Source organism: Pteropus alecto, unplaced genomic scaffold, assembly GCF_000325575.1.
Source record: "Pteropus alecto unplaced genomic scaffold, ASM32557v1 scaffold109, whole genome shotgun sequence".
Classification (NCBI taxonomy): Eukaryota; Metazoa; Chordata; class Mammalia; order Chiroptera; family Pteropodidae; genus Pteropus; species Pteropus alecto.
The window spans coordinates 471,147-497,531 of NW_006494608.1; the positions used below are offsets into that span (position 1 = coordinate 471,147).

The following is a 26,385-nucleotide window of genomic DNA, read 5'->3' on the forward strand; positions in this document are numbered from 1 at the left end:
TGAATAATATATATTATGTTCTATCCAATATTGAAAATAAAGTATTGTAATCTATTATTTTATTGTTATTTATTTCTCCTTTCGATTCTGTCAATGTATGCTTTATATTTTAGTGCTCTGATGTGGGCTTCATATATATTTATAATGGTTATATCTTCGTGGTGGATAAAAATATAGCCATTTCTGCCCTTTATTGGTTAACATTTGCATATCTTTTTTTAAATAATTTAAAAAATTTTTTCAAATACAGTTGACATACATACAATATATTAATTTCAAGTGTACAACATGGCAATTAGACATTAATAGAACTTAGGGATCACCCCAATAAGTCTAGTATCTATCTGACTCTATACATAATTATTACAATATTATTAACTATATTCCCTTTGCTGTACTTTACACTCCCATGACTGTTTTTGTAACTGGCAATTTACATACCTTAATCTATGCCCTTTTATATCCTTCTCCCAAATGCCCTCCCATCTAAAAGCCATCAAAATGTTCCCTGTATCTATAGTTTGTTTCTGTTTTGTTCCATTTATTTTGTTTTTTTAGACTCCACATAGAAGCAAAACCATATGGTATTTGTCTTTCTCTGTCTGACTTATTTCACTCAGCATAATACCCTCTGGGTCCACCTACGTTGTTGCAAATGGTAAGATTTCATTCTTTATGGTTGAGTAATATTCCATTGTACATATGTACCACTTCTTCTGTGTCCATTCATTTATTGATGGACACTTAGGTTGCTTCCATATTATGGCTGTTGTAAACAGTATAGAATGAACAAAGGATATATATATGTCTTTTTGAATTCGTTTTTTGAGTTTCTTTCCAAAAATGTCCAGAAATGGAATTGCTGGGTCCTTCATTGTCTCTTGTTATAACCTTTGTTTTAAAGTTCATTTTGTCTGATATAAATATTGCTACCCCAGCTTTTTTGTTTGTTTGTTTCTATTTGCATGAAATATCTTTTTCTGTCCCTTTACTTTAGTCTGTCTTTCAATCTAAAGTGGGTCTCCTATAGGCAGCATATGTATGAGTTTTGTTTTCATATCTATTCGACCACCCTATGTCTTTGATTGGAATATTTGATTCATTTACATTTAAAGTAAATTATTGATAGGTTTGCAGTTATTGCCATTTTATTATTTATATGTTTTATCTTATTTTTTTTTCTTCTTCTCCTTTAACATTTCTTATAATACTGGCTTGGTGTTGATAAACTCCTTTAGCTTTTTCTTGTCTGGGAAGCTTTTTATCTGTCCTTCGAGTCTAAATGATAGCATTGCTGGGTAAAGTAATCTTGGTTGTAGGGCTTTGTTTTTCATCACTTTGAATATTTCCTTCCAATCCTTTCTTGCCTGCAAAGTTTCTGTCGAGAAATCAGCTGATAGTGTTATGGGAGCTCCTTTGTGGGTAACTAACTTTTTTTCTCTTGCTGCTTTTAAAATTCTCTCTTTGTCTTTAACCTTTGTAACTTTAATTATGATGAGTCTTGGTATGGGCCTGTTTGCGTTCATCTTATTTGGGACTCCCTGCTCGCATGTCTTATTTCCTTCACCAGGTTAAGGAAATTTTCAGTCATTCTTTTTCAAATAGGATTTCAATTTCTAGCTCTCTGTCTTCTCCTTCTGAAACCCCTATGATGTGAATATTGGTACACTTGATGTTGTCCTAGAGGTTCCTAAACTATGTTCATTTTGGGGGATTCTTTTTTTATTGTTGCTGTTGTGATTGGGTGTTTTCTGCTACCTAATTTTCCAAATCACTGATTCAGTCTTTTGCTTTATCTAATTAATTTTTATTCCATCTGTTGTATTTTTCATTTCAGTTATTGTATTCTTCATTTATGACTTGTTCTTTTTAATGTTAACTTATCTCTTTGTTGATATTCTCACTGAGATCATTGAGCATCCTTATTATAGTGTTTTGAACTCTGCATCTGGTAGATTGTTTGTCTCTATGTTGTTTAGTTCTTTTCTGGAGCTTTGCTCTGTTCTGTCATTTTGGACATGTTTCTTTGACTCTTCATTTTGGCTGTCTTTCTTTATTTGTTCTATGTATTATGTAGAGCCGATTTGTCTTAATAGAGTGACCTTATGTAGTAGGTGTCCTAGGGGCCCAGTGTCACAGTCTCCCTGGTCACCAGAGCCAGGTACTCCAGGTCTATCTTTTGTGTGGGTGGTGTGTGCCCTCCTGCTGGAGTTGAGCCTTGATTGCTGTTTGAACATTAGTGGGAGAGATTGATCTTCAGGCTGATTTGGTTGTGAGGACTGTGCGTGACTACAGTGAAGGAGCTGCTGTGCAGGGACTGTCCCTATGAAACAAGATTCACTTTAGCAGGGCTCTGGTGCCTGCCCATTCTATCTTTTGGCTGTGTCTTTTCTGGTGGTGGTTGAGTGGAGCTCTGATGTCTGAAGCTGACCACCAGGTGTGTTGGTTCTGGAGCCTTTAGATAGGACTCTATTGCAGGCCAAGGTCAGCTGCTGCCTGTGCCCTGCCTGAAGCCACGTTGTATGAGCTACAATGTGGTCTGTAGATGGTTGCCACTTGTGCTGGGCTTGGAGGTGCCTGGGAGAGGCTAAGCTGTGAACTGAAGCTGGCTGTCGCTAATGCTAGGCTTGGGGCTTCTTAGCAAGAGATACATGGCATGCTGAGGCCAGATGCTGTTTGTTTGGGTTTTGTGAAACTTTGAGAGATTTTAGGAAAGTCCACACCATGAATCATGGCAGGCCATTTGTATGGAAAAGACACTGGAAGTGGCTTGGGTGGACCCGCAAGTTAGGTGGGACAGGGTCTCAGGAAACCACCAGGGCAGGGTGAATACTGTTAGATTGATGGAGAATCAGCCAGGGTCTGCACACTGGGTGAGGGGAAGGCTCAACAAAGGAATAATGGCTTCTGCCAGTACTTCTATCTGGGAGAGAGCTTGCCCTCTAGCCCTCACCTTGAAGTCAGACAATTCAGTTCCCCTCCTTATGTTCCTGGCACCTTTTAAGCTACAGCCCCAGCACTGGAGCTCAGAGCAAGTAAGTTCATCAGTGAGCAAGTTCGTGCATGGTCCCTTTAAAAAGAGTGCCTGGGTTTCCAGCTGCCCTCTATCTCACTCAACCACAATCTCTGATATCTTTCACAGCCCGCTGTCGTGAGGACTTCTCTTCCCAGCACTGGAACCGGGGGTTGGGGAGCCTGGTATGGGACTGTGACCCCTCACTTCTCATAGTGAATTTCCGCAGCTGAAATACCCTTCTTAATTTTTAACAACGATACGAGGGTGTGGGACTAGCCCCTGTGTCTCTACCTCTCCTAGTCTCAGTATGGTTTTTTCTGTATATCTTTAGTCTTATAACTTTAGGTGATTTTTCAGTGTTAGTTTTCTGTCATTTAATTGTAATTCTGATGTGGTAGTGAGAGGAGGCAAGCAAAGCTTTTTCCTACTCAGATATCTTGACTGGAAACCCCCGTTGTTTCTTCTAATTAGCTTTCTGGTACTCTCTCTCTCACTCTCCCTCTCTAGCTTTCTAACTCTCTCTTGCTCCCTCTCACTCTCATTCTTTCTTCTCTCCGGGACTCCTATAATGTTTTTTGGGGGGGAGGGGGCAGGGAGAAGGGAGCGGAGAGTTTACTTGATGGTATCCCATAAGTCCCTCACTCTTCATTTTTTTTTTCTTTTTGTTCCTCTGACTAATTTCCAAAGACCTGTTTTAAAGTTTGCTGATATGTTCTTCTGCTTGGAATAGCTGTTGTTGAACTCCTCTTGTGTATTGTATAGTTTAATTCCTGCATTATTCAGCTCCTTAATATCTGTTTGATATTTTAAAATATTTTCTATCTCTTGAAATTCTCACTTCATTCATGCATTGTTCTCTTGACCTCAGTGAGCATCTTTTTGACAGCTATTATGAATTCACAATAAGGTAAATCTTATAATTCCATTTAATTAGGATCAGTTTCTAGAAATTTCATCTTGTTTCTTTGTTTGGAACATCTTTATCTAATTCTTAATTTTCCTTGACTCCCTGTGTTATGTCTGTGCTTTAGATAAATCAGACACCTCTCCTGGTCTAAACAGACTGGCCTTATACAGGACATGACTGCCAACAAATCAGCTTTGCCACAGATTTAAGGACCTCTACCAACTTTTTACTTTCTCAGGGAGTAGTAGTCAGCTGTTTTGTTTTTGTTTTTGTTTTTGTTTTTTGTCAGTTTACTCTGTGGTGAGCCAGGAGGTGTAGCTACCATGAGTGCCAGCCCAATCTGCAGTCTCTATTCTTCCCCAGGCTGCTAGTATGTGGTAGACCCATCAAAGTTCCAAGATTTGCAAGACCAATATCAGTTATCTGTAGAGTCCTGTTGGAGAAGTTGGGGTGCTATACAAGCAGCTCTACTCTTTTCATTTCCAAGAGAAAGCTGAGACCTGGACTTTTTCTTTTAATATGGTCCTGCTGTCCATATGGGATGCAGACTCTCTCTTGTAATCAGGAGTCCCAAGTCTTTCATTTACAGACTCCCCAGTACAGCTGGACATGGCGTAGCTTCTGGGATTCCACAAGATCTGACTTCAAGGAAATAGGCTCCTTCATTTTGGAGTGCTCTGGACCCTGGTAAAGTGCTGTAGACCCCAGATACATGCACACACGACCCAGTCTCTGCCTATACAGCCCCAAAACAAGGATGGGAACATGGGCTCCCAAGATCCTGAGAGTTGCAGAATATGTGTATGTGCAGTTTGCAACCCTGTACTTAGTCTTAAGTATTCATGTCCCTCAGGCCAGTGTGTCCAGGGCCTATGCCTGCCCACCTGACCATTTGCCTAGAACAAGTGGGTCTCCACATTGTGTCCCTCATGCAGAGGCTAGATAGTTTTTTACAGCTAGGCCCTGCTGCTGTATGGGATGTGGGACCTTTCTCAAAATCTCTGCTTTTTCACCTGTTTTCTCTTTACTGCACAAACAGGGATGCTATGGTGTTTCCCAAGCTGCCATCTCTGTTCTCCTTCAGGCTGTTAAGCTGTGGTGGATCAATCCAACTCTAAGACTGACCAGACAGTGATTAGTCCTCTGAGATCTCTTGGAAAAGTTAGTCACTGGACCTGTGAACCAACCCCTTTACTCTCCTGGGAGGAGCCAAGAGTTAGGGAGTCTCTTTATGATTATACAGTGTTGCACTGGAAGCAGAGACTCTAGTCAGAGAGTGTTCCATATCTCCTTGACAGCTTCAGTGAGTCTGGTTTCACTCTGGTCACCTATAGTGTAGGAGCTCTTAGTTCCTGGATTTCTAATAAAGGGAACTTGCCCATGAATTTTTGTTGTGTTCATGAGTTTGTGGGAGAAAGATGGTCCAAAACTTTCTACTCTGCCATCTTGCTGATATCATCTCTTGACCATTTATTAGGAACACATAACTCAAATCTCTAGTATTCCAATGCTATGAGAAGCACACCTGTGGACCTTCATCTGTATCACAAAATATATACATGTGAATTATCTGTATGGATGTTTCTCAATTTTTCTTCAGAATGCATTTTTTTTAAAAAAAGCTAAGGTAAATTAATTATTGGCTTTCTTTGGATTATACAGAGAAATAAGTATAATGAAATTTTCAACTTTTTCACTTTCTTCACATTCCCTACTCTTTCTTAAAAAAATACTCTTATCTGCTGCTTTACATGCTTGATTGCATTTGGGTATCCATAATATAATTGTGTTAAATGGTGCACTGTTATTGAATGCTTTAAATCTTCAAGAGCATTAAAACAACATTCTCTAAAAATTAATAACATACATCACCAGAAGATGGCACACTTCACTCATTTGTCTATATATGTGTGTACATATCTGTACAAAGATTTGATACTGAGAAAGGCTATTTCTTTCAGATTGTAGGGTTAGTCCTGAGGTAACTAGTCAGAAATATAATAATGTCCAAAGAGATACAGTCAATTAAACTTTAATTTATGTTGATGTTGGTCTTGAAGGGATTGAATTTAGTGGGTGAGACACCACAGCATGAGGCAGGCACATAAGAATTGGGGTTGGTAGTACCTGGGAGCATCTTCTTGCCCCTGGGAAGAAAGGTTAGAAAAGGCTAGAAGTTGTCAGGGCTCCTGCTAAATGGGCCGATCTTGAATCTCAGCTGGACTTTAGGCAAAAAACACATGTTCTGGGCCATTATGGCTGAAGCAACTGAGGACTGCAGTATTGGTGGGAACACATTAGAGCTCTGGGCTGAGTTTTGTAAGCATGATGAGAATCACATGATGGTGAGGGGATGGGTCCAAATTCACGGACTTACTCAGAAGGTAGACAATGGTATGCCTGTGAAGGAAGCACCTCTATCTCAACAGCCAAACAGAGCTGGAGATGTGTGTTTATGAATTCCACATTGCAAAAGGGTTCCCATTCTTTAATACTGGCTCGGTCATGCACCTTGAACCTGAAGCTAGAGTTCCTTTGCCCTACTTAAATCCTCTAGCATTCTTCCAAGACAGGAGACCTGAAGCATTCTTGAGTAGAGAATTATTAGATGACTAAAGAGATTAATGAGTTTGAAAAATCCATCAATGTGATTCAACAACATTTTAGATATTTCTCAGTACCATCATGGAATGTTATTCATAATACCAGTTTTTGCTTATTGTCAGTTCTTTACGCTTGTCATATTATTCACGTTGGTACACTCTTGTGAGATTTGGGTTCAGCCCTAATGAGTCTTCTTGGTTAGCTAAATTTAATTGTCAATAAAGTACACTCTTTTTTACTCTCAAAGTACATGCTAATGTGATCCAAACTTGCCATTATAAAGTGGTTCTCACTGAGATACATATTTTAGGATTATTGAGTTATAAAACTGTTCTCATAGGAATATTGCAGCTAAATATATTAGACTTATGCTTATGCTGTTTAAACATGTAAAGGCAAAGTTACATATCATAGAATTTCTTATTGCCATTAAATACCTCAAAAAATGTTTCCTAACATTATAATATAAAGAGATGTCTCTTAGGTAGAAGAACAAATACATCAAATTTGCAGCTGTGATAAACACATTTTCTCTTCAATAAATTTTAAATAAAACATAAAAAAACAAAAAGATTTAAAGAAAAGTTTTTGAGGTTTAGGGATTCAAATAGTGTATTGATGACAATTACAGAAGTTAACAGAGACATTTTGTTGCTTGGCAGTACCACTTTATACAATATGCTGAAAATGTAGTGGAAACATCTCAATATTTTTACAGTTGTCATACTGTGATGGCCTTGAGAATGCGAGTCATAGACTCTAAATACAAGGACCATAATTAACCGGGTATCCAGACACTACAGTCTGAAATCAATTGCTATCTTTGCAGCAAGACCAGGCTGTCCACGGGCAGCTCCCAGTCAATAACTGAGTGCAGTGAAACACAAAGGCAGAGTTGTCCCTGGCAGATGAGGGACTTCTTGATGCTTGGCTCAAGGCTCCCCAGTAGCCTTGCCAAGCCTTCCTTAGACATTGAGGCAGTCTGAAATGCTTCCACCCAATCTTCCCTCTTCCCTATTTAGCTCCTTATTCTTTCTCACAGGTGTTTCCTCTAATAGAATCCTTTCATATTTAACCTAATTTCCTTTTGATGTCTGCTTCTCTGAAGACTAACAAACATAATCAATGAAATAGTTTTTATGTTTGGGTGTCTACATGGCTTAAATCCATTTCTCTCATTTTTATAGTATCTTCTAATCTTAAAGTAACATATGTTCATTAGAAGAAATAAAAATTATGTATGCCCCATTTTTTTCTGATTTTGAAAATTCAATAATAGTGGGAAAATATATGTGCCACACGTGAGATATCAGACAAGCTCTGACAGACTTTCTTCAGCAAGCTAGGTGATGACTTCTAAGGTCCCATTTAACTTTTTTATTCCATGCTTATAATCATTTTTTTTGCTTTTTGAATTGGTGATAACAGCAGGTAGAGATTTGTGGTAAAATGTTCCCTTCTTTTTTATTCAGGGTCTGGTTTCGCCAAGCAGAAGCACCCCTGAGCTAGCTGAAATAAAGGAGTTTTATTCTAAGTTTGCAGTGGGCAATCTTATGAGCATCCAAGGGCAGAAACCAAAAGTGTGGTCAGACTGCGTTGGTTTAGAAATGGAAAGTAAGAAACTGAGGTTATTTATCTAAGTCTTTATGTCTCTTAAAAGAAGCCTGGAAAGAGAAAAACATCTATTGGCACTTCTGCTAAACTCTAATTCTTTGGTTTCCCTAGCTGATAAGGAATATTATTAACTTTGATTCATTAAAAAAAAATTGAGAAGGTTGCATAGGTTTTCTCCACAAGTCAAGGAATCTATCATCGATCTATGTATCTACATAGCTACCCACCTACCTACCTTCCTACCTACCATGCCCAGCTTGAGATACTTAGTCATTCATTTCCCAGCTGCCCGGAGGTTGAAAGTGTTGAGAATGTTGTCAGCTGATGGCTCACAGAGGAAGAGGCACTTCGCCCAAGATGACATTCAGTTCCCAGCTAAAATTTATAAAACTATGGGCAGGAGGAAACAAAGGGTTGGAAAGTCAGCACTTTTATACATCTGTAATCCAAGCATTTTAGAGGATAACTGACAATATGATCAAGAACTTTCCTTGCTTGGCATGCTCCACAGCCTAGCAATGCTACTTAAATGAAAATCCCAAAGAACTAATTAAGGATGTGCACAAACACTAGCCATCAAGATATTTATTCAGTTATTCAGTATGTTCAGTTAAGAAACAACCTAAATCCCTAATAACCTAAGAATTTGTTGAATAATGCATACCGTGGAGTACAACACAGCCGTTATAAATGAAGCAGCACTGGCTTTACCGACATGAGAACTAATCTCAGTAAAGGGCTGAGTGAAGAAAGCAGGTTATGAAATAGCATATATAATAGGTTCCTAGTTTTATTTTTTTCAAATCATTATATAAATGCATAGGAAACAATTGGAAAATTACATACCAAAATACTAACAGTGATTACCTCTGCGTGGTGGCAAGTGTGATTAGGTAGGATTTTAATTCCATTATTTTATCTTTTCTATTTTATGCATTTATTAAATGCATTATAGAAAATATGTTTACCATATTATTAAAAGATCAAGAAAACTATTTAAAAATAAATGCCTCCAGTTGACCTCAGTCAGAAAATGTATTGATAAACATATTGCAAATTAAGGGGTTTTTTTTGATTAAAGTAACTCAGCTCTCAAATAATTCCCATTTCAGAGACAGAAACTCAGCTTTCCTCTCCATATATTTATGTTTACCTCCTCTCCCATGTATTTAGATGGAGAAATATTTAAGCGAGAAGAATAAATTTTTGGCTCTCACACAAGGGCCACTTCCATTTTGTTATATTATGTTCAGTGTGGGCTGATGTTCATTTTCAACTTTTTCACAATAAGTAATGAAATGGTGGCCTGGTTAATCTTTTACTGATTAATCAAACTGATAAATGTGCCTGATAAAGTTTTTGTGTAATAAGCAGTCTATGATTTCAGTTACGTCTTCAAAGAAAGCAGTGTTTAAATTTGTAAAGTCATCTCCTAATTCTTATTGTTTTGCACTTAAAAAATAGGTTTTACTAAGCATTTTTTCTCCTTTTCCATGGAGAGTTCCATTCCTAACTTCGCTCCTCCAAAGAATTCCTACTATGCTAAGGAGGTACACTAGGCTACCAGTGCCTTTTAATGGCCTTTCATAGGTTTCTTTAGTCTGGCTTCCTTAAGAATCAAAGAGGTTTGGCTTTTATACAGCAGAAACACACACTGAGGATTTTATTGACACCCATATGTGGGTTGATCTAATGGATTCCTTTAACTGCTGCCCTGGGGTAGCAATGCAAGCAAAGTTACACTTTTAGGAGGAGATGGGTGCCTGTGTCAACAATCTCATTAGTCCTATTATTCTTCCACTCTCCCCGCATCACTTCTGTGTCTCGTTGGCTATAGAGATGAAATTAAATTATTTGTTTATTTACCTTGTACGAATGCAAAATGTATCTTACTCCCTCTCTGAGAAGCAGGAACAATGGTACGGCTAAAGGAGATTTAACTTTTAAGCTTTCAGATTGTTCCTCTGCATTCCTGAATAGTGGATGGACAAGTGACTATAGTTGCCTTTTTCAGGTGTAGAGTTGGTATGTGGCAGCAGTGCAATAGCAGGCTGAGAAACAGGTGCTTTGGATCTTGACCCTCCTACCTCAGGCCCACAGCCCCCTTGTAAAGCATCAGCAACCAGCAGAGAGGTTTGGCCTCAGGATAACTAGGAAGTCCTGGAAAGAGAGACAAGCATCACAGCTACAGGTGTTATTAATTAACACCACAAATACTTGGTGTTAATTAATTGGTACTTAAGTCATAACAAGAGAAAGAAACTCTGTTTCAGCTGCTACTTAAAGGGTACTGATGAGAAGCATTGTGAATGTAAAATCAGAGCATCTCCACCATGGCATGGTAGCCAGAAAACAAGGATCCAGACATTGTCTGCCTGCCTTTCCTTTTTATTTATTATTATTATTGTATAATTTTTTAGAGTTTCTAGCTAAAAACAGAGCAGAAAGACTTCTTTTAAAAAACTTATTACAATTTTCTATAATCTACTTCGCTAGATTGTTCAAAAGTCTCCTTACACCACAAAAATTTTTATGCAAACAGTAAACACATCTTTTAAACATTCATTCTTTTGCTTTCCTCCTTAAAATCTTTATATTTTCAATAACATTTTAAAAATCTCAGATTCTAATAACGGAAGTCAAACAGAAATAAAACATACTGTAAAAAAATTAGGTGTTTTGTTTGTAATATGGCATTCATATTACAATGCGCATATTAGATCAAATTGTAAGAACGAAAACATATTTCCCCACACAAAGCTCTCATAAAGTATGCGCACAGGCTACTCTGAACACGATAAACTTTTTAAACCGGTTTTCATATACCTTCTATACCAAAGGGCATACCTACCACGATGGCTTTTAGTGGCTTAGAAAGAAAAACATGAAGCATATCACTAAGAAAAATGCAAGATTTGTCTATGAAGAATACTGTCGTTCTTAAGACAAGGGGTGTGTGGCCTCCCACAGGCTGTCTGGGCAATGCCCGGCCTCATCCTGAAAGGAAGTCTCCGTTTTGGAAAGCAGTTAGCTCACACTCTTTTCGGGTTTGTTTTCTTTTGGACACTCCTAGCTTTAATATTCTTCTTGGGGCTGGCTGGTTTGGGAGCAGGTGGCTTTCCCTTCGGTTTCAGAGGATTACTACGACTCGTGCGCCCAGCTGTTCGCTTCTTATCCTGGATTGTCCTCTGCTGTTCCCGTAGCCTCTCTTCCCACTGCTGGGAGGCAATTTGTAAACATGACTGTCAAGTACATCTCACTCCTTTATGCTATTAAACTAATAACAGAATTAATGAATTGTTTTCACTATAACATACAAATCATGACAATGATTATAATAACTAACCTGTGTTGAACACTTATCATGTACTCAACTTTGGAATTAGATACTTTGGAAAGTGCTGAATATATGATAAAGTCTTGACATGTACTCATTTCATTGAAACTCACAACAGCCCTTCTATGTGGACACCATAGTTATGACCATGAAACAAACACACTGAGGTTATTTGCAGAGTGTCACACAGCTGGTAAATGTCAGAGCTAGAATTCAAATCCATCAGTCTGACTCCAGAGCCCAAAGCCCTAACCCATGAATTTTTTTCCCATTGGTCCTGTAATGTAACATTCCTACATAGCAAAGCCTTCTAAAAAGGGTTGACATTGCTAAAAGTAGAAATTTATCCTGACTCACCGAAAATCAGAGGCCTCTTACTACATTTATAAATTCACTTAATTCTCTTACATCCAATGAAAACAGAAGCCTAGCCTGCATGAATCCACTCAAGTGTTAGCTACCCAGGACTGCTGGGAAATGCGTCGTTCTGGACAGTTAAGTTTCCTTGATAGAAAAAGATCTACTATTTATAATATAAATAAATATTATTTATTTAAACAGTTGCATATAAGGAAAAAGTAAGTCCACTTGAATAGACATGCTTTTTATTATAACACACAAGTCGCTCCTTTGTTAGAGTATATTTCAATCAGCAAAGAGTTTGAGCATGACCATTGGCCAGGCATTGTTCTAGGTATGAGAAATACAATGAAATAAAATGAAATACAATGAAATAACTCCTAGGGTGTTCTAAAACAATAAACACATCACTATACGTTGCTATTATATAGTGATATTTTCAAATTCTTACTGAAGTATATTATAATATTTCCTGCAATACTGAATGGTCCAAACAGCTGTGATTCTTGAAAGCTTTCTTTCCCTTCAGGTCCTTATTGTAAACTTCTACATTAATGCTTCTAATCTACTGTAGTCTTGGAAACCTGATAACTAATTCTGCCAGAATTTTTTGTCTAGTAAGACTAAGAGTGTTCCTGAGCAGCTTGTGAGTTTTTAGCTCAGATGTAACAGTAGCGTTTGGTTCCTTTATTCAGAAATGCACTGAGTAGAAGAGGCTGTGTTGAAACTACAATTTCCATAAGTCATTATTAATATATACTCTCCCCTAACCAAGAATTTTTATTTATACAAATGAAGAAATTATAGCAGTAGCAGTACCTTTGTGGAACTGAAAACATAGATTTTCTTGACTATATCTCAACATATTTTCAAGAGAGGGAATGCTTTAAAAATTTCAAGCCAACGACCATATTTCTTTAGTTCTGGTATGACTTCACATCTCTGGGCAAAAGATTATTCTAACACCTCTCATTGCATTACCAATATTCCTATGATGTTACCACTAAAATCATGGATAATACAAAATAATTACTTTTTTATATAATTTATTTTGACAAAACTCTTAAAATTATTTTAAATACAGGGAAAGACTCTGCTTTGTACAGTGATAGGATGAGGTTTAGAATGAGTTATACACACCCCTACATGTATATGTCTGTTTTAATCCCTCTGGGTGTTAATTCTGCTCCAGTACCTGACTGTTTACTAAAACAATTAAATGTAATACAATAAAGAAACCAAAAAACTAATTTAATCTGGAAATAATCAGTAGATCAGCATTGAATGCAATCAAATTGCCTTTAAAGTTGGAGAGGTTTACAATAAAAATTCCAAGTGAGAATAGCTATCTTTGTAACTGCCTATTCAAAAGACAAATAGTGCAGCTATTGATGGCTCCCATGATAGCTTGGAGATGAAAGAATGGGAAAAATACCCAAATTCTACAGAATTTCTTTATGTGAACTTATATCCATATTCCTACTATTGCTAATTATACTTACTATAGATCTTTTACTAAGTTGATCTCTCCATTTTTCAACTAAACAATTTTCAAGAAGCATCATCCTGAAAAAAGTAATATACTTTAATAAACAACTTCTGATTATGAAAGTAAAGTTTAAAAATATAAAAAATTTTTTGAAATTCTTCAATAACCCTTAACCCCACAATCTACCATTTATTTTTTGTTGATATATCCTTTCATTCCTCTTTGCACTTATATATATTTTAGATCACACTGTATATTTAGATCGTATTGCACATTTTATTTTATTATTGTATTATATGTTTTTTCTGATACAATTAGATTTAAAAACATAACTTTAATAACCAAATTCGATTACAACTATGGCTATCTATAATATATATTCATATTATAGATATCCATAATAACTACCCTTGAACCTCCTTCTTTTGCTTAGCTATCATTACCAGTGTTGCATTGAATAGTCCTTATATATAGTGTGTACTGGCTTATTATTTCATTAGGATAGATTTCTGAAATAACTGGGTCAAAGAGAAATTTTTTAAAAGGTTTTCAATGCATAGTGCTAAATTGTTTTCAAAATGATTGAATTTGCATTCAATTCACTAAAATTAAGACTAAGTAAAAATTGAATCTTGTTTTTATTTGGATTGAGGAATTAAGGAGACAATTTTTTTAAATGTTTTACCTACTCGTATTTCTTCTTTAGGATCTTGTCTGTATAGATTTATGTACACATATTTCTATGTTGCAGTCTTAATATTTTAAATATTAACTCTTCAGAGAGTAAGGTTACTGTTTCTTTGTCATACCTGTTATGAGTATTTTTCTCAACTTTTGAATTCTATTTTTATTTGTGATTTTTATGTACATGCTAGTATGTGGTCAAATATGTGTACTGATGTTTTCCTTTATAATTTCTTACATACTTTTATGTTTACAAAGTATTCTGCCATTCTGATATCACACATTTATTTACCTAATTTTATCCTCTTTCATTAAGTTTTTGAAATATTTATCTCTTACCCATTTGCAATTTATTTTGTAATACAGTATAAAATAAAAATATGTTCTATTTTTTCAAATAAAAATATTTGCAACTTTCATTAATTATTTTCATTTCCCATTGACTTGGCATATTTCTTACATAAGTTCTTTTATGCATTAGAATCTGTTTCAAGACTTGCACCACATGGTTTTAATAAGTGTAACATTATACCTATTTTGCGTGTCTCATAAGGCAGATTTCCTCTCATCCCTCTTACTTTCAAAATCTTCTTTACATATCCTTACTAGTTTATTCTTCCAAATGGATTTATGAAAACATAAATCCCGATCATCCATAAAATTTTTAATTCTGGGATTTTGATCGAATTACATAAAATTTACAAGCTAACTTGGGAAAGATGACATGAAAGCTATTGTTTAACTCATTTATAATCCATTCATCTGTCTAAATAGAATTTGTTGACTAGCAACCTGCTACATCCTCAGAACAGTACCTAGTACTGTAGCAGATACAAGCACCATGCAAAAGATGAGCCCAGAAATATTCGTTTAACATTCATTCATTCAGCTTCTTTAGAGAGACAAAATATAAATAGAACAGCTCTAAAACCAAGAACATAAGGTGGTATATGCATATGAGGAGGATACTCAAGTACTGATAGAAAATAGAACAAGAAAGTTTTCAAGTGAGGTCAATTTCAATAGATTTTTTTTTGAGAAATAATTTTGAGCTGTGTCTAGAAGAAACAAACAGATAAGTATTAATGGCAGAGAATCAAAGAGAAATGTTATGTAAGTAATTTTGCTGGAGAAGTGTATTGCAGCAAATTATGGGGCTCATCCTGGAACCTGTGCTGAAGTGTTTGATTTTTATATTATAAGGAAAGTACCAATATATAAAAAAATGCTAAGGAAATAAATGTGGGGAGACACACACTCATAGCTAGAGATAGGCATATATATGTGTGAGCATACATGCACATGTGTGTGTAATACTCTAACAAACAAATATATAAATTAAGTGCATATAAGGAAAATATGTGGACCTGTAGTCTCAAATGGCCATCTTTACTGGATATGTAAGTTATTAAAGAGATAGCTTTAATAATTCAGTATTTGCCACACTAAGATAGATTTGAATAATTTGGAAAGAACTGATTTTACTCAAGTAATTTATCTGCCTATAAGTTTTTGAAATCGCTTAATTCTGAAATTGATTTTTAAAGATTTTATTCAAATACTCATATTTCTGTTTTTCCTTAATTTTATGAAGAATTAATTGATATTTAGGATATATGATGTCCCAACAAAGGCATCCATTAAAACTACTTTTAAGAAAAGCTGGTGCCATTTTTTAAAAAATCATGACTGCTAAATGGAATTCATGTTTTTGAAACTGTGTGCAGTTTCTTCTGCCCCTCCATGCCTACCGTGAGCGCCACTCGTAACACATGATGAGAACGTCTTGATGGGGCAATATGTGAGGACACTGGCAGGAGGAATTCGTAATGAGTGGGACTTGAGTTCGAGGGATGGGTGATGAGGACTTGAAGATCTCTTTCACATCCACCACTGTCGTTACTTCATTACAACCACTCCTCTGCACAGCTTTTATTTTGGCATGAATGACTGCAATTTAAAAATTGATATAAGTGTTGTTGAAGCCTTTGGAGAAAAATAGGGATTGTGTATTCATGCCAATCCCTGAGTATCTCTCAAGGAATCACTCCTGTAATTATGGTCATGTCCAAGCTGTCCAAATGCAGGCAGAAAGCCCACACAATTGTATACTAAATGTAAGGCCGCCCATATTGTCAACATTGTCTTAAAAGTTCTGAATCACACTGCAAGAAGTATAAGTACATTAACAAGCAGGCTTAGTCTGGGTTCTGCCTTTGGGTCAGTGACTGCTCCTCATTGGGCTATAGATAGAGTTAGAGAATTCCAAAGATCTTTCTCAGCCCTAAAATTCTGTAATTCTAAAATTAGCTTTCCCCCTTCCCCCTCCAAAAAATATCAGGAAATTTAGTTACACAGAATGTCACTAAAAATTTCTTAGAAACAAATATTCGTTTATTCTCTGCCTTGTGATGATTTGAAGTGAGAATCATACATTCTCGATTCAGAAGCCACCTTAAAGTTCGTATGATTCAATCACCCATGTGAGGCTTAAACTACCTCTGTTCTAGAGGAAGTTATGAAAGCAATAACATTTTAGATCGAAAGGAATCTCTGAAAATCACTATTCTCGATCTTCTAATTTCCCGAACTGTAAAAGTGTGGTCTGGAATGAGTAGAGGTAGAACTGTTATTACAGATGGCTGTTAATGTCACTGTATCTGATCATACCTTAAATTCTGGCCCTTTTGGTCTCTTGCTATTACTGCCTGCCATGGTGTTGTAATCAGCCTAGTATGGATCTCTCTTGGATTCTATCCTAGGAAGCTGGTTTATGAAGGAGCCAAAGGATTTAAATAGAAATGGTTTCATCATCAAAGTACTTATGAGGCCATGATACCCCAGAGAACAGCGTGAGCATAAAATTCAGATAAGTAACTAAGGCTTAATAGTGTCAGGTGATGGACTAAGCAGATTAGATTAAGACAATATATCTCCATAGAATGGTTTTAAACAACAAAAAACTACTAGAAAAGAAAGTGTATTTTTTTTGGTTGAATTACCCACATTGGCTACGTATGATTCTCAAATCTAAAAAAAAAGGTTATTTTTTAGATTTTTATATTGCCATGATCTTCTTACTTTCATGTGTGTATATAATATAAAAGTTTTTATGATATAAAATTTCAATTTGAAATGTGGAAAACTAAGTTAGCAAACAAAATGAACATTTTCCCCAGTTTTTATTTCAGAAGAAATAATTTAAGAAATGCAAAGAAACATAAAATAGCCCAAATAGATATCTTAAAAGAACATTTAATTAAATTTACTTTCAAGTGATGGTAGCATAATTAAATTTACTTAAAACATTCAAAAATTTTTGTTTTTGAAGAAAGTTTGTTCTTTCCACATAGGAGCAAAGAGGGCATTTAAGTTACATTAATACTTGTAGCCATAGAGTCTTGTGATTAACATATTCCCACAATTTCTTTAAGATGTTAAATATTCATAGCTATTGATGAGTAAAAAGATACATGGTCAGGTCTTAATTCCTGGGCCTCTGGGCCTCAGATAATTAAATCCATGGATCACTCACTCATCCTTTCCACAGCAATGAAATCTTAGTAAGAGAACAGGTGAGGTGTGCTGTCCTGGCTGAGCAGCACCTCTCATCAAGACAAGGAGGATCATGATGTCAAACTTGCAATCTGAGCCACATCACAGTTCTCACATAGGTAATTTACTTTGTGTTTATTTGATATACCCAGAAAACCAAGAAGTTTTATATTTGTTATTGTGCCATCTGAAACCCACATAGTTAACTAGAAAGATCACCAACCCACTTGTTTACTTTATGACCCACAGCCTTGGCTTTGTGATGTGCCAAGTCTGAAAATGAATGGTCTCATCAGATGACTTACCATAACTGTAGTTTTTGCTCAGATACGTTGCCAGAGTTGGCTTCACCTTTTTGCACTTGCACCGGTCTAAAGAACATAAGAGAAAGACAGAAAGCTGGAAAAGGGTTCACAAATCACTCTGAGGAGAAGGAAACAGAGCCTTGAGGACAAGGAACTCACCGGGGCTTAGGCGTTTACAGTCAATGTCAAGAGGCCTTTCCTGTACCATCATGTCTGGCGTGATGTCTAACCACTTAGCATCTGAAACACATGCCGGGCCACAGAGGTATGGTCAATGATTTGGTTTATTCACCTAGCTGGAATAAGGAACCATCTGGAGACTTAAACTAACACAGCATCACACAAAAATAATACTAAATAGTAAAAATGGCACATGATTTTTGACTTTCTTTCATATAGAAATCCTTAGGCTTAGGAAAGAAAGACTTTTAGGTAAGGATGCCTATCCAGCACAAATTGATGTTAACCTACCTGATACATACAGCCAACCTGGACAAATTATGTGATTCCTTCTCAAATCCATTGTAAAATGTTATTTTTCCAAGCTGACAGTTTACACTAATCAAAATAATCAGAATATTTCTAAATCTCCACCTCACACTTTGCAGTGCAAAACAGTCCACAGCCACATAATTCAAAGCAAGCATAACCCTATATCATTTATATAATTTAAGCAAGAAATAGGTTTTTCAAAAATTCTGAGTTAAGAGCTTCAATCTTTCTCTTCACTTTATTTCTCTTTCTTCGCGTTTTGGGCAATGCTCTGAGGTATAACTTAAGAAACTATACTAAAGCAATACCATTATCTTTTTAAATGTGCAGCAATATGGGTCAGGGATAAAAGAATGCAAAAATATTCTTAGGTTTCATTTCAACAAGTGGATTTAAACCCGTTCTTTCATCCTAGGAAAACAGCAAAATGACAAAAGAGAAAAGAAGAAAGTGGAAGAGGAGATCCAGTTAACTAAGATTCCACAGATGCTGGCCCCTGGTCAAAGACCAAGAACCACATCACAATTTTGCAGGGGGACTAAATTTTACAAGCTGCGCTCTTGGTAAGGAGTGACAACTGAAACTGCTTTTTACAGAAAGATTTTTCAAGAGCTAACACTAAATTAAGAATCTCGGTGCGATTGTTTTGAGTATTAAATGATATATGTAAAGTCTTTTATGCTGGCTCACACCCACTATAAGCCCTAAACACCTGTTTACTACTGCTGCGATTACTATTCTGTCATTGTAAATGTAAATGTCTCCAGTGGCTCCCTTTGTAAGAAATCCCCGCCCCCCGCCCCCGCCACCTTGGGACTTAGCGTTCTTCAATTCCTGAAATTCCTGTAGAGAAACCAGACTTTTCCAGAAGTCAAGTCACCAGCCCTTCCCAATTCCTCTAACACTCGCAATTGGGATTGGGGTGTGGGGGGTGGGGGAGGTGACTGATCACCCCCTGGCAGCTGTAGGTGTGGCTGCCGGGTTCTCACGTGGCGGAGACAGCGAAGGATGCCTCCTTAACCCTCTCAGTCCTTCCCCTGGCCTCACCCTCTGGGAGGTCAGTGACGATGGCCTCAGGAGAGATGCACACGCCGCGGTCATAGACAGGCAGGTCGTCGCAGGCCAGGCTCTCAGGCCAGCTGTGATTGTACATCTTCATGAGGGGCTCGCAGTCGTCACGCGCACGCTGGCATACGGACTTGCACGGCTTGATGGGGTCGTGCAGGAACTCCAAGGTGCAGATGGGCGCGTACATGGCACAGAGGAAGAAGCGCAGCACGGCGCTGCAGTTCACATCCACCAGCTCCTCGTACTGCTCTATTGCCAGGATGGCGTTCTCTTGTGTGCTGTGGTGCAGGTGGTTGGGCATCCGCGTGATGTTCCAGGGCATATGCTTGCACATGGGAATGCGCACCGCCTCACACGGCGCGCCGCGTACGCCCAGCGCCAGACGCAGCCACAGGCACAACGCGGCCAGGATGGAGAGTAGCATGGCGCTACCCTGCGCTGCGACCCCGACAAGCAAAAAGGGCCCTTCTCTATCCGCCCTCCTAGTCTTTCGCTCTCCCCTCTCCGAGGAGGAAGTCTTTTAGGGGACAGAGCTCCCCAAACTTTTGTCGGCAGCGATGCGGAGCCGCTGGGGCTGGCCGGGGATATCAGGAATCTGGCGCACAGAGCATGAGCTGCTCCAGCTCTCAGTCTCCGGGGCGCGAACCCGCCCTTACAGCTCCAGTCCCGGACCAGGCAGTTCCAAACGCAGCCAGCCACGGCCATTGCGGGAGCCTATTTATCCCGACACCTCCCCTGACGTGAGCTCGGAACGTTCCCTTGGCAGCTGCTGGCGCGGCGCGGGCTCCCCCTCGGCCGCTCCACCCCCAGGCTTCTCTTTGCTGAAGCGGTGACATCATCTCCTCCGGGCCGCAGCCCAGGGCTGGAACCCTGCATTCCCCTAAAGTCCCTCCTTTTTAGTCTGGCCAGTGCTTTCTCTTTGGACCAAGAAAAAGAGCCTCTGGCAGTCGTTTTGGACACCGGATCCAAGAGGGCGCAAGAGAGGATTTCAAGAGAGGAAAAGACACTCGAGTCAAAGCTGAACTTTGCGCCTTTTGCCTTACAGGTTTCGCAAGAATAGAGTTCGAGGGAAATCGGAATGTCTGCTGCCGTTAAGTCAGAAACATACTTGCTTTCTCCAGTAGGGGGCATGAGAAGCGCTGAGCAGTGACATGTGGGACGGAGAGAGTGTAGGAGTAGTCGTTGGAAGAGGATGGACACGTTATGTAAACAAACCACCCTCACACCTCCCCAACGTTGTATGAAATTTGTTTTTTGTTATCGTTGTGACTAGTAGACATTAGTTTGGGCTCAATTTTTTCCAGAATGGCATTTGGTCTGTACCTGCTCCAAAACAGAACTGCCTGAAGGTTCAGTAGCATATTCTAGTTTGAGAAATGTCCTCCATCTACCAAATCGCCCCTGTTCTTCTTCTGTCTCCCTATTCCTCTCTCTGACATGAATGAAACCCATAAGAAAACAAAGAAAACTTGGGACACACCAAAGTCTGAAAGACTTTTGCCCTCTCCATAACAAGTGATTTCCAACCCAGCAGCCTAAAATTTTGACTTTTGATGTGCTTGGAAACTGTTATTTCAATTGAGTAAGAAGCTGTGTGGCATGGAAAGCAAGTATGTATGTTTTCCTTTCTTTCTCTTATTTTTTATTAGGAAGAGGTAGTAAAAACAACTGCTGGCTCAGCGATCCACAGAAAAGGGCGGCTTTATTGTTGTAAGGGTACCTCAATCTTCAGGCAGTAAGACTGCTGGTGTATGATATATTCTTTAGGCATTAGAACATGCAAACGTGCTCTCTGAATGTTAATCTTTAAAAACACAGTTTTAGTCTTTAAAAACTTAAGGAAGACAGGTTTTATTCTCTCTGTAAAGGTTAGATCCACCAAGTTAGTTTACTTTCGACCTTAGTTAGGACTGAGGATTAAAATAGCCCAAGGAACGAAAAACACGACTGACATTTATGGATCATTTACAATGGGCTAGACATGGTGCCAAGCACTTTAAATATATTTTATTATTTGGGGGGAGGCATGAATTAAGCATGGTAAATTAAAAGGATTAATGAGACAAATACTCGTCAGGATTTACCACAGGAGTCTGGTTCTATTTAGAGGAAGCCCAGGGTGCCCAGATACAGCCAGGCCAATTCAGAGAGGCATTCCGGCTTTCTGTAGGACAGATGTCAAATTTCAAAAGTGTCAAACCAGGCTAGCTAGATAACAAGCAAAGAGGATAGCCCAAAGAGATCTTAAGGCATTTCCAGCAGGAAAATCTTATGAGAGTAAACACTTGGCTTCATGAAAAAGATTTTCAGCCTGAGCTCCTACGAGGTAAGAAAATACAGTTTTGAGAAAGAGCTGAACTGCGTGCCCTTTTCTTGTGAATTGGTCGAGGAGAGAAAACTTGGAGAAAGCTCATGTGTCTGCAGCCAATTCGAACCTGCTGCATTTGTTTATGCAACTACCAAGTCATATTTCAGGTGCTTCCCTGATGTTCTCGATGGCATCTTTTAAGAAAGGGTGAAAAGAGCCTTTCTCTGTAAAGCTCTTTGCTTACCCCATTAGGTCCTTTGATAGCCTGTCCCTAATGTTTCCGGGACAGTGCAATAGCAAAGGATTCATCAGAATATTCTGTTAACCCACTTACCTCTATATGTTCTACTTTGGCACTCAATCCATTACCCCATACTTGACATTGACTTACCAAAAGCTCCTGTAACTGAGGAAGTTGCCCTGGTCAGTGGCTTCTCTCTGGTGATTTATTTTCAATCTCAAGTGCCTGCTTCTCTACCCATCCTTTAAATCAGAGGTCCCCAGCCTTTTTGGCACCAGGGACCCGGTGCTCCTAAGAGAATCTAATGCCTGATGATCTGAGGTGGAGCTGAGGCAGTGATGCTAACGCTGGGGAGTGGCTGCAAATATAGATGAAGCTTTGTTCACTGGCTTGCCGCTCACCTCCTGCTGTGCAGCCTGGTTCCTAACAGGCCACAGACCGGTACTAGTCCAAGACCTGGGGTTGGGGACTCCTGCTTTAAATATCTGGAGTTCTTTGGGGCTCCATCTTCAGCCCTCTTCTTGCTCTCTTCATTCCCTGCTACTTCAGGTTTTCCCAGCTTCAGCATTATTGACACTGAGGCTGGATGATTCTTGATTGGAAGGAAGAGGAGGCTGTCCTGTGCATTTTGGTAGTAGCACCCCTGGCCTCCTCCCACTAAATGCCACTGGCAGCTTACCTGCCACCCTGTTGTGATAATCAAAAATGTCTCCAGATATTGCCAGTTGTCCTCTGGGGTAGGGCAAAGTCATCCTGGGTGGAGAACTACAGTTTTACTATTTGGCTTCAATATCCACCTAGATGCCAAATGTCTCCCACATCCAGACCCTTAGCCTTGCTAGTCTCTGGAAGTACTTATCCAATTATCCCCAGAGTGTTTCCACCTGCGTATCGCACAGTCATCTCAAAGTCAACCAATCACAAACAGAATTTATCTTCTCTAGCTCAGGACTGAATCCCCAGAAACCTCCCTGAGTCTAAATCCTTTTTTTGTAGTTCCCAACTCTATTCCACCTTCTTCATTCCCACTATCACCTCCTTAGCTCCAGCAGTCTGTGTCACCTGTCTGGTTTATGACAGCATCTTCCTCCTTCTTCTCCCAGCTTTCTGCCTTGCCCGATCTATTCTCCACATTGATGCCTGAGTGAGCTCCTTAAGGTATTTACCTGGTGATGCCCCTCCCTAGCTTTGAATTTATCCATGGTTCCAACTACCCTCGGTATTAATACCAAATCCTTAAAATGGCTTTCAGAGCCTTGAGTGACAGAGTACCCTCTGTCTCACACTTGAACCCCAACATTACATTCATTTTCCATGTCTTTCATCCAGGAATGTTCTCTCCCTCTTTCACCTGGCTCATTCATCCTCATCCTTAAAATGCAGATCAAATAAAAAGAAACTATAAACTTGGAAAGCAAGGGTCTTTTTTTTTTAAGTTGCTTCTTTTTTTTTTTGATTCCATATCATAGATCCTAACATTACATAGACATAAATTGTACACCCAATTAATTTTGTCCTTGAAAATACTAAACTCCCAGACCCACAACATCTAGGCTTGTGGTATTGTCAGATGATGGGTGAGGGGAGCAGTCTCACTGCAAGTATGGCATGGAGAAAATGTCTCTGAATCCTCAGCGGAAGGTCAAGGGCTTATCCCTAGTCCCCTCGGCTCTAGACTGGGAAATGGCTATGATGAGTGATTGGTGTTATTTCTTCAGGAAGGGGCCCTTCTTTCCATTTTTAATTTGGAGGAAGAGGCGGCAGTTTTAGCGAAAGGGGCAAGTTATGTGGAACATAGCAAGTGCAACAGCACTGCTTTCCTAAGTTTGATTTTGTTCCCCAGTGTGTGGTTACCTGATGAACACTGAAGTTCGGGAAGAAACATATCCTTTTTCATCACCACCTCTTCCCCTTTTTAAAACGTGGATGCCCTTCAGGATGCTAATGGCACTACTGCCACTGCATTTCCTGTTGGCAGCAGAGAGCAAGTGAAAACAAGCTGCAGTGGGCACTGGCCAAGGCAGAAATAACTCCTGCGTGGCTCACCCAAGCTTTCCCAGGCCCCTGGTCTCAGCTCCTGGCCTGGCGCGTCCTGATCTCAACAGTTGTAAAGGCCGTGGTGGGGACAGGCAGCAACTTCGCCGAGACCACACTCAGGCACTGTGCAGGAGACCACGCGCCGCCGCCCGCGCCTCGGCCGCACTGCGCCCAGGCTGCTCAGCGCCCCCTTAGGCTCCGGCTGGCCCTCGGCGGGTAGCAGGAGCAACGGATGGTGATGCCAGGGCGCGCTCCTCTCCGGGGGGCCCTAAGGGCCCTATGCGCCTGGCTGCTGGGTGGCTTCTGGGTCTGGGCGCTGGGCGGCCTCTACGGCCCAGGGGCGGCGGCGCTGCGAGCCGGGGCTTGGGGCAATCCAGGGGCGCCGCGCCCCTGCCAGGCGCCGCAGCAGTGGGAGGGGCGCCAGGTACTATACCGGCAGAGCAGCGGGCGCAACAGCCGGGCGCTGCTCTCTTACGACGGGCTCAACCAGCGCGTCCGGGTGCTGGACGAGAGGAAGGCGCTCATTCCCTGTAAGAGGTACGTGGGGCGCCGGGTGGGCGGCCGAGGTGGCCGGGTGTGGGGAGGCCTCCGGGGCTGTGCCCAGGTGTTCGATTACCAGCTGGTCGCAGGGCCTCCATCCTATCAAAGAGAAACTTTGCAAGGAGGATCTCTCGGGGGATATACAGCAAAGTCGGGCGTTTGCGGAGGGCTCGCCCACCAAGGGCAGCCTAATGGCGGGCACTCAGTGGGACCTAGCGGGGCGGTGGCTGATAAAGAAGGGATCCGTCATGGGCGGGATTGCACTGTCGGGCGCCCGCGTGCCCAGGCCCGAGGCTCTTGGAGCCCCCTTCTGCCTAAGGCGTGTCTTCTGCAGTATCTTTTCTCTTCTGGGAGCCATCTGGGAGGTATATATTTAAAAACACATATTCTTTAAGAATTAGTCTTTACACTCTAACGGAATAAGACAACACCACAAAAGGCGTGGGGACTCGATCAAAGACAATATTGTCCACAAATTCATCACCCTGTTACAACTATTGAAATTTTGGTCCACTTCCTTAAATTTTTTTAAAGCAAATTTCACATAGTGTGATCAAAAAGCATATATTATCCATATCTTTTAATATAACATAATCTCTCTCTCTCTCTCTCTCTTTTTTTTTTTTTTGCCATTTTATTAATTGGCCCCTTACCTGTTTTTAATGGCTGCACAATATTTTATTGAAGGGCTACGCTATAATTTTTTAAAACCACTGGTCTGTTAATTCACTTTTCCATATCTGTTGTGAAAAAGGACATCCTCTGTTTGAGACCTCTTCTTGCCTTGACCGCTTTAAGACCTGATTTCTATTTTGAGATCACCACCTGTCAATTCCACAGCCTTCCTGTTTCTCTGGTGTGTTCCTCTCAGGGTTATGCTGCTTTTGCATCATTAAGAGATGCCATGTAACTGTCCATGGGTTAAGGCTCCAGGGGGGAGTAAGATCTACAGATACTTTCAAAGTAGTATATTCGAGAGTGCAAGATAATACATTATAAAACATAAAACATGAATGCTGAGGAGTCCAGGAGTGGCTGAGTCATCATGAGGTCTGGGAATATCTGTGAGGCCTTTCAAGAACATGAATACTTTCTGTTAGGTCTCCAGTGACATAGCAATAATAATAACAATCAACATTTAAGCACTTATATACCAGGAATGGTGCTGAGGACTTTCCACATGTTATATGATTTAGTTTAAGTCTCATAAGAACTTAACAGTATAGGATTTATGATCTCTGTTTTACAGAGAATCTGAGGTCTAGGGAGGTGAAACAACTTTCTCCAGATCACACAGCTGGGACTCAAGGAAGTGGGTGGATTCTGACACCTATGATATACCAGTTTCTCATTCGTTTGTTCATTCATTCATTCCACATGCACTTTTTCTGTGTGCATGTCAGGCACTGTGTATAAAGAGTGGATCCTGGGCTTCATGGAGGTCATAGTCTGGGGTTGGAGTCATATAAATAAAAAATTACCATACAGTGAGATGAGGGATGAGCTGGATGTGATAAGAGCACCTCAGATGGGCACCTAACTCAGGCTCCCTGGAGGAGGTGAAACATGAGAAAGTCCCAAAATTCCTATATGAGCTGACCAGAGGAGGTGTGGAGGGAAGAATGGTCCAGGGGGATGAGAGTGTATTCCAGGCTTGGCTTGTGTGTCATCTTGGAGCAGACATGGCTGAGTATATTCCAATCACTATTAGGTCTGAGGCACAGAGTATGATGAGAGATTAGGTGTCCCCTGAAAGATTTTTAAACAGTGGAATGCTATGATTTAATAATATAGAGATCACTAGCTGCATGGTTGAGAGTGAAGGAGA

General features: G+C 39.7%; 2 protein-coding genes across 2 annotated transcripts in view; one reads left to right on the plus strand and one right to left on the minus strand.

Annotated features, from left to right (window-relative positions):
• Nucleotides 1-11,152: 11,152 nt before the first annotated feature.
• SFRP4 (secreted frizzled related protein 4) lies at nt 11,153-20,122 on the minus strand. The gene is made up of 6 exons (XM_006925332.3): nt 19,411-20,122; nt 18,031-18,111; nt 17,872-17,937; nt 15,763-15,961; nt 13,341-13,404; nt 11,153-11,359 (listed from the first exon to the last, which is right to left on the minus strand). The coding sequence occupies exons 1-6, from the start codon at nt 19,853-19,855 to the stop codon at nt 11,174-11,176; spliced, it is 1,041 nt and encodes a 346-aa protein (XP_006925394.1). The 5' UTR covers nt 19,856-20,122; the 3' UTR covers nt 11,153-11,173.
• A 4,133-nt stretch (nt 20,123-24,255) lies between these two features.
• Nucleotides 24,256-26,385, plus strand: part of EPDR1 (ependymin related 1) — a 32,885-nt gene continuing 30,755 nt past the window's right edge. The window contains exon 1 of the mRNA XM_006925333.1: nt 24,256-24,554. Coding sequence (XP_006925395.1) covers nt 24,256-24,554 — 299 coding nt within the window. The remainder of the gene's footprint in view (nt 24,555-26,385) is intronic.

What these genes read in the sequence shown, in the direction of transcription:
- SFRP4 (XM_006925332.3), bottom strand. Translation starts at nt 19,855, where the DNA reads ATGCTACTCTCCATCCTGGCCGCGTTGTGCCTGTGGCTGCGTCTGGCG. An exon ending in CTGTAAACGCCTAAGCCCCG is followed by an intron (nt 17,938 to 18,030) that starts GTGAGTTCCTTG and finishes TATGTTCTTTAG; the next exon opens with ACCGGTGCAAGTGCAAAAAG. An exon ending in AACTTAGTAAAAGATCTATA is followed by an intron (nt 11,360 to 13,340) that starts GTAAGTATAATT and finishes ATTGCCTCCCAG; the next exon opens with CAGTGGGAAGAGAGGCTACG.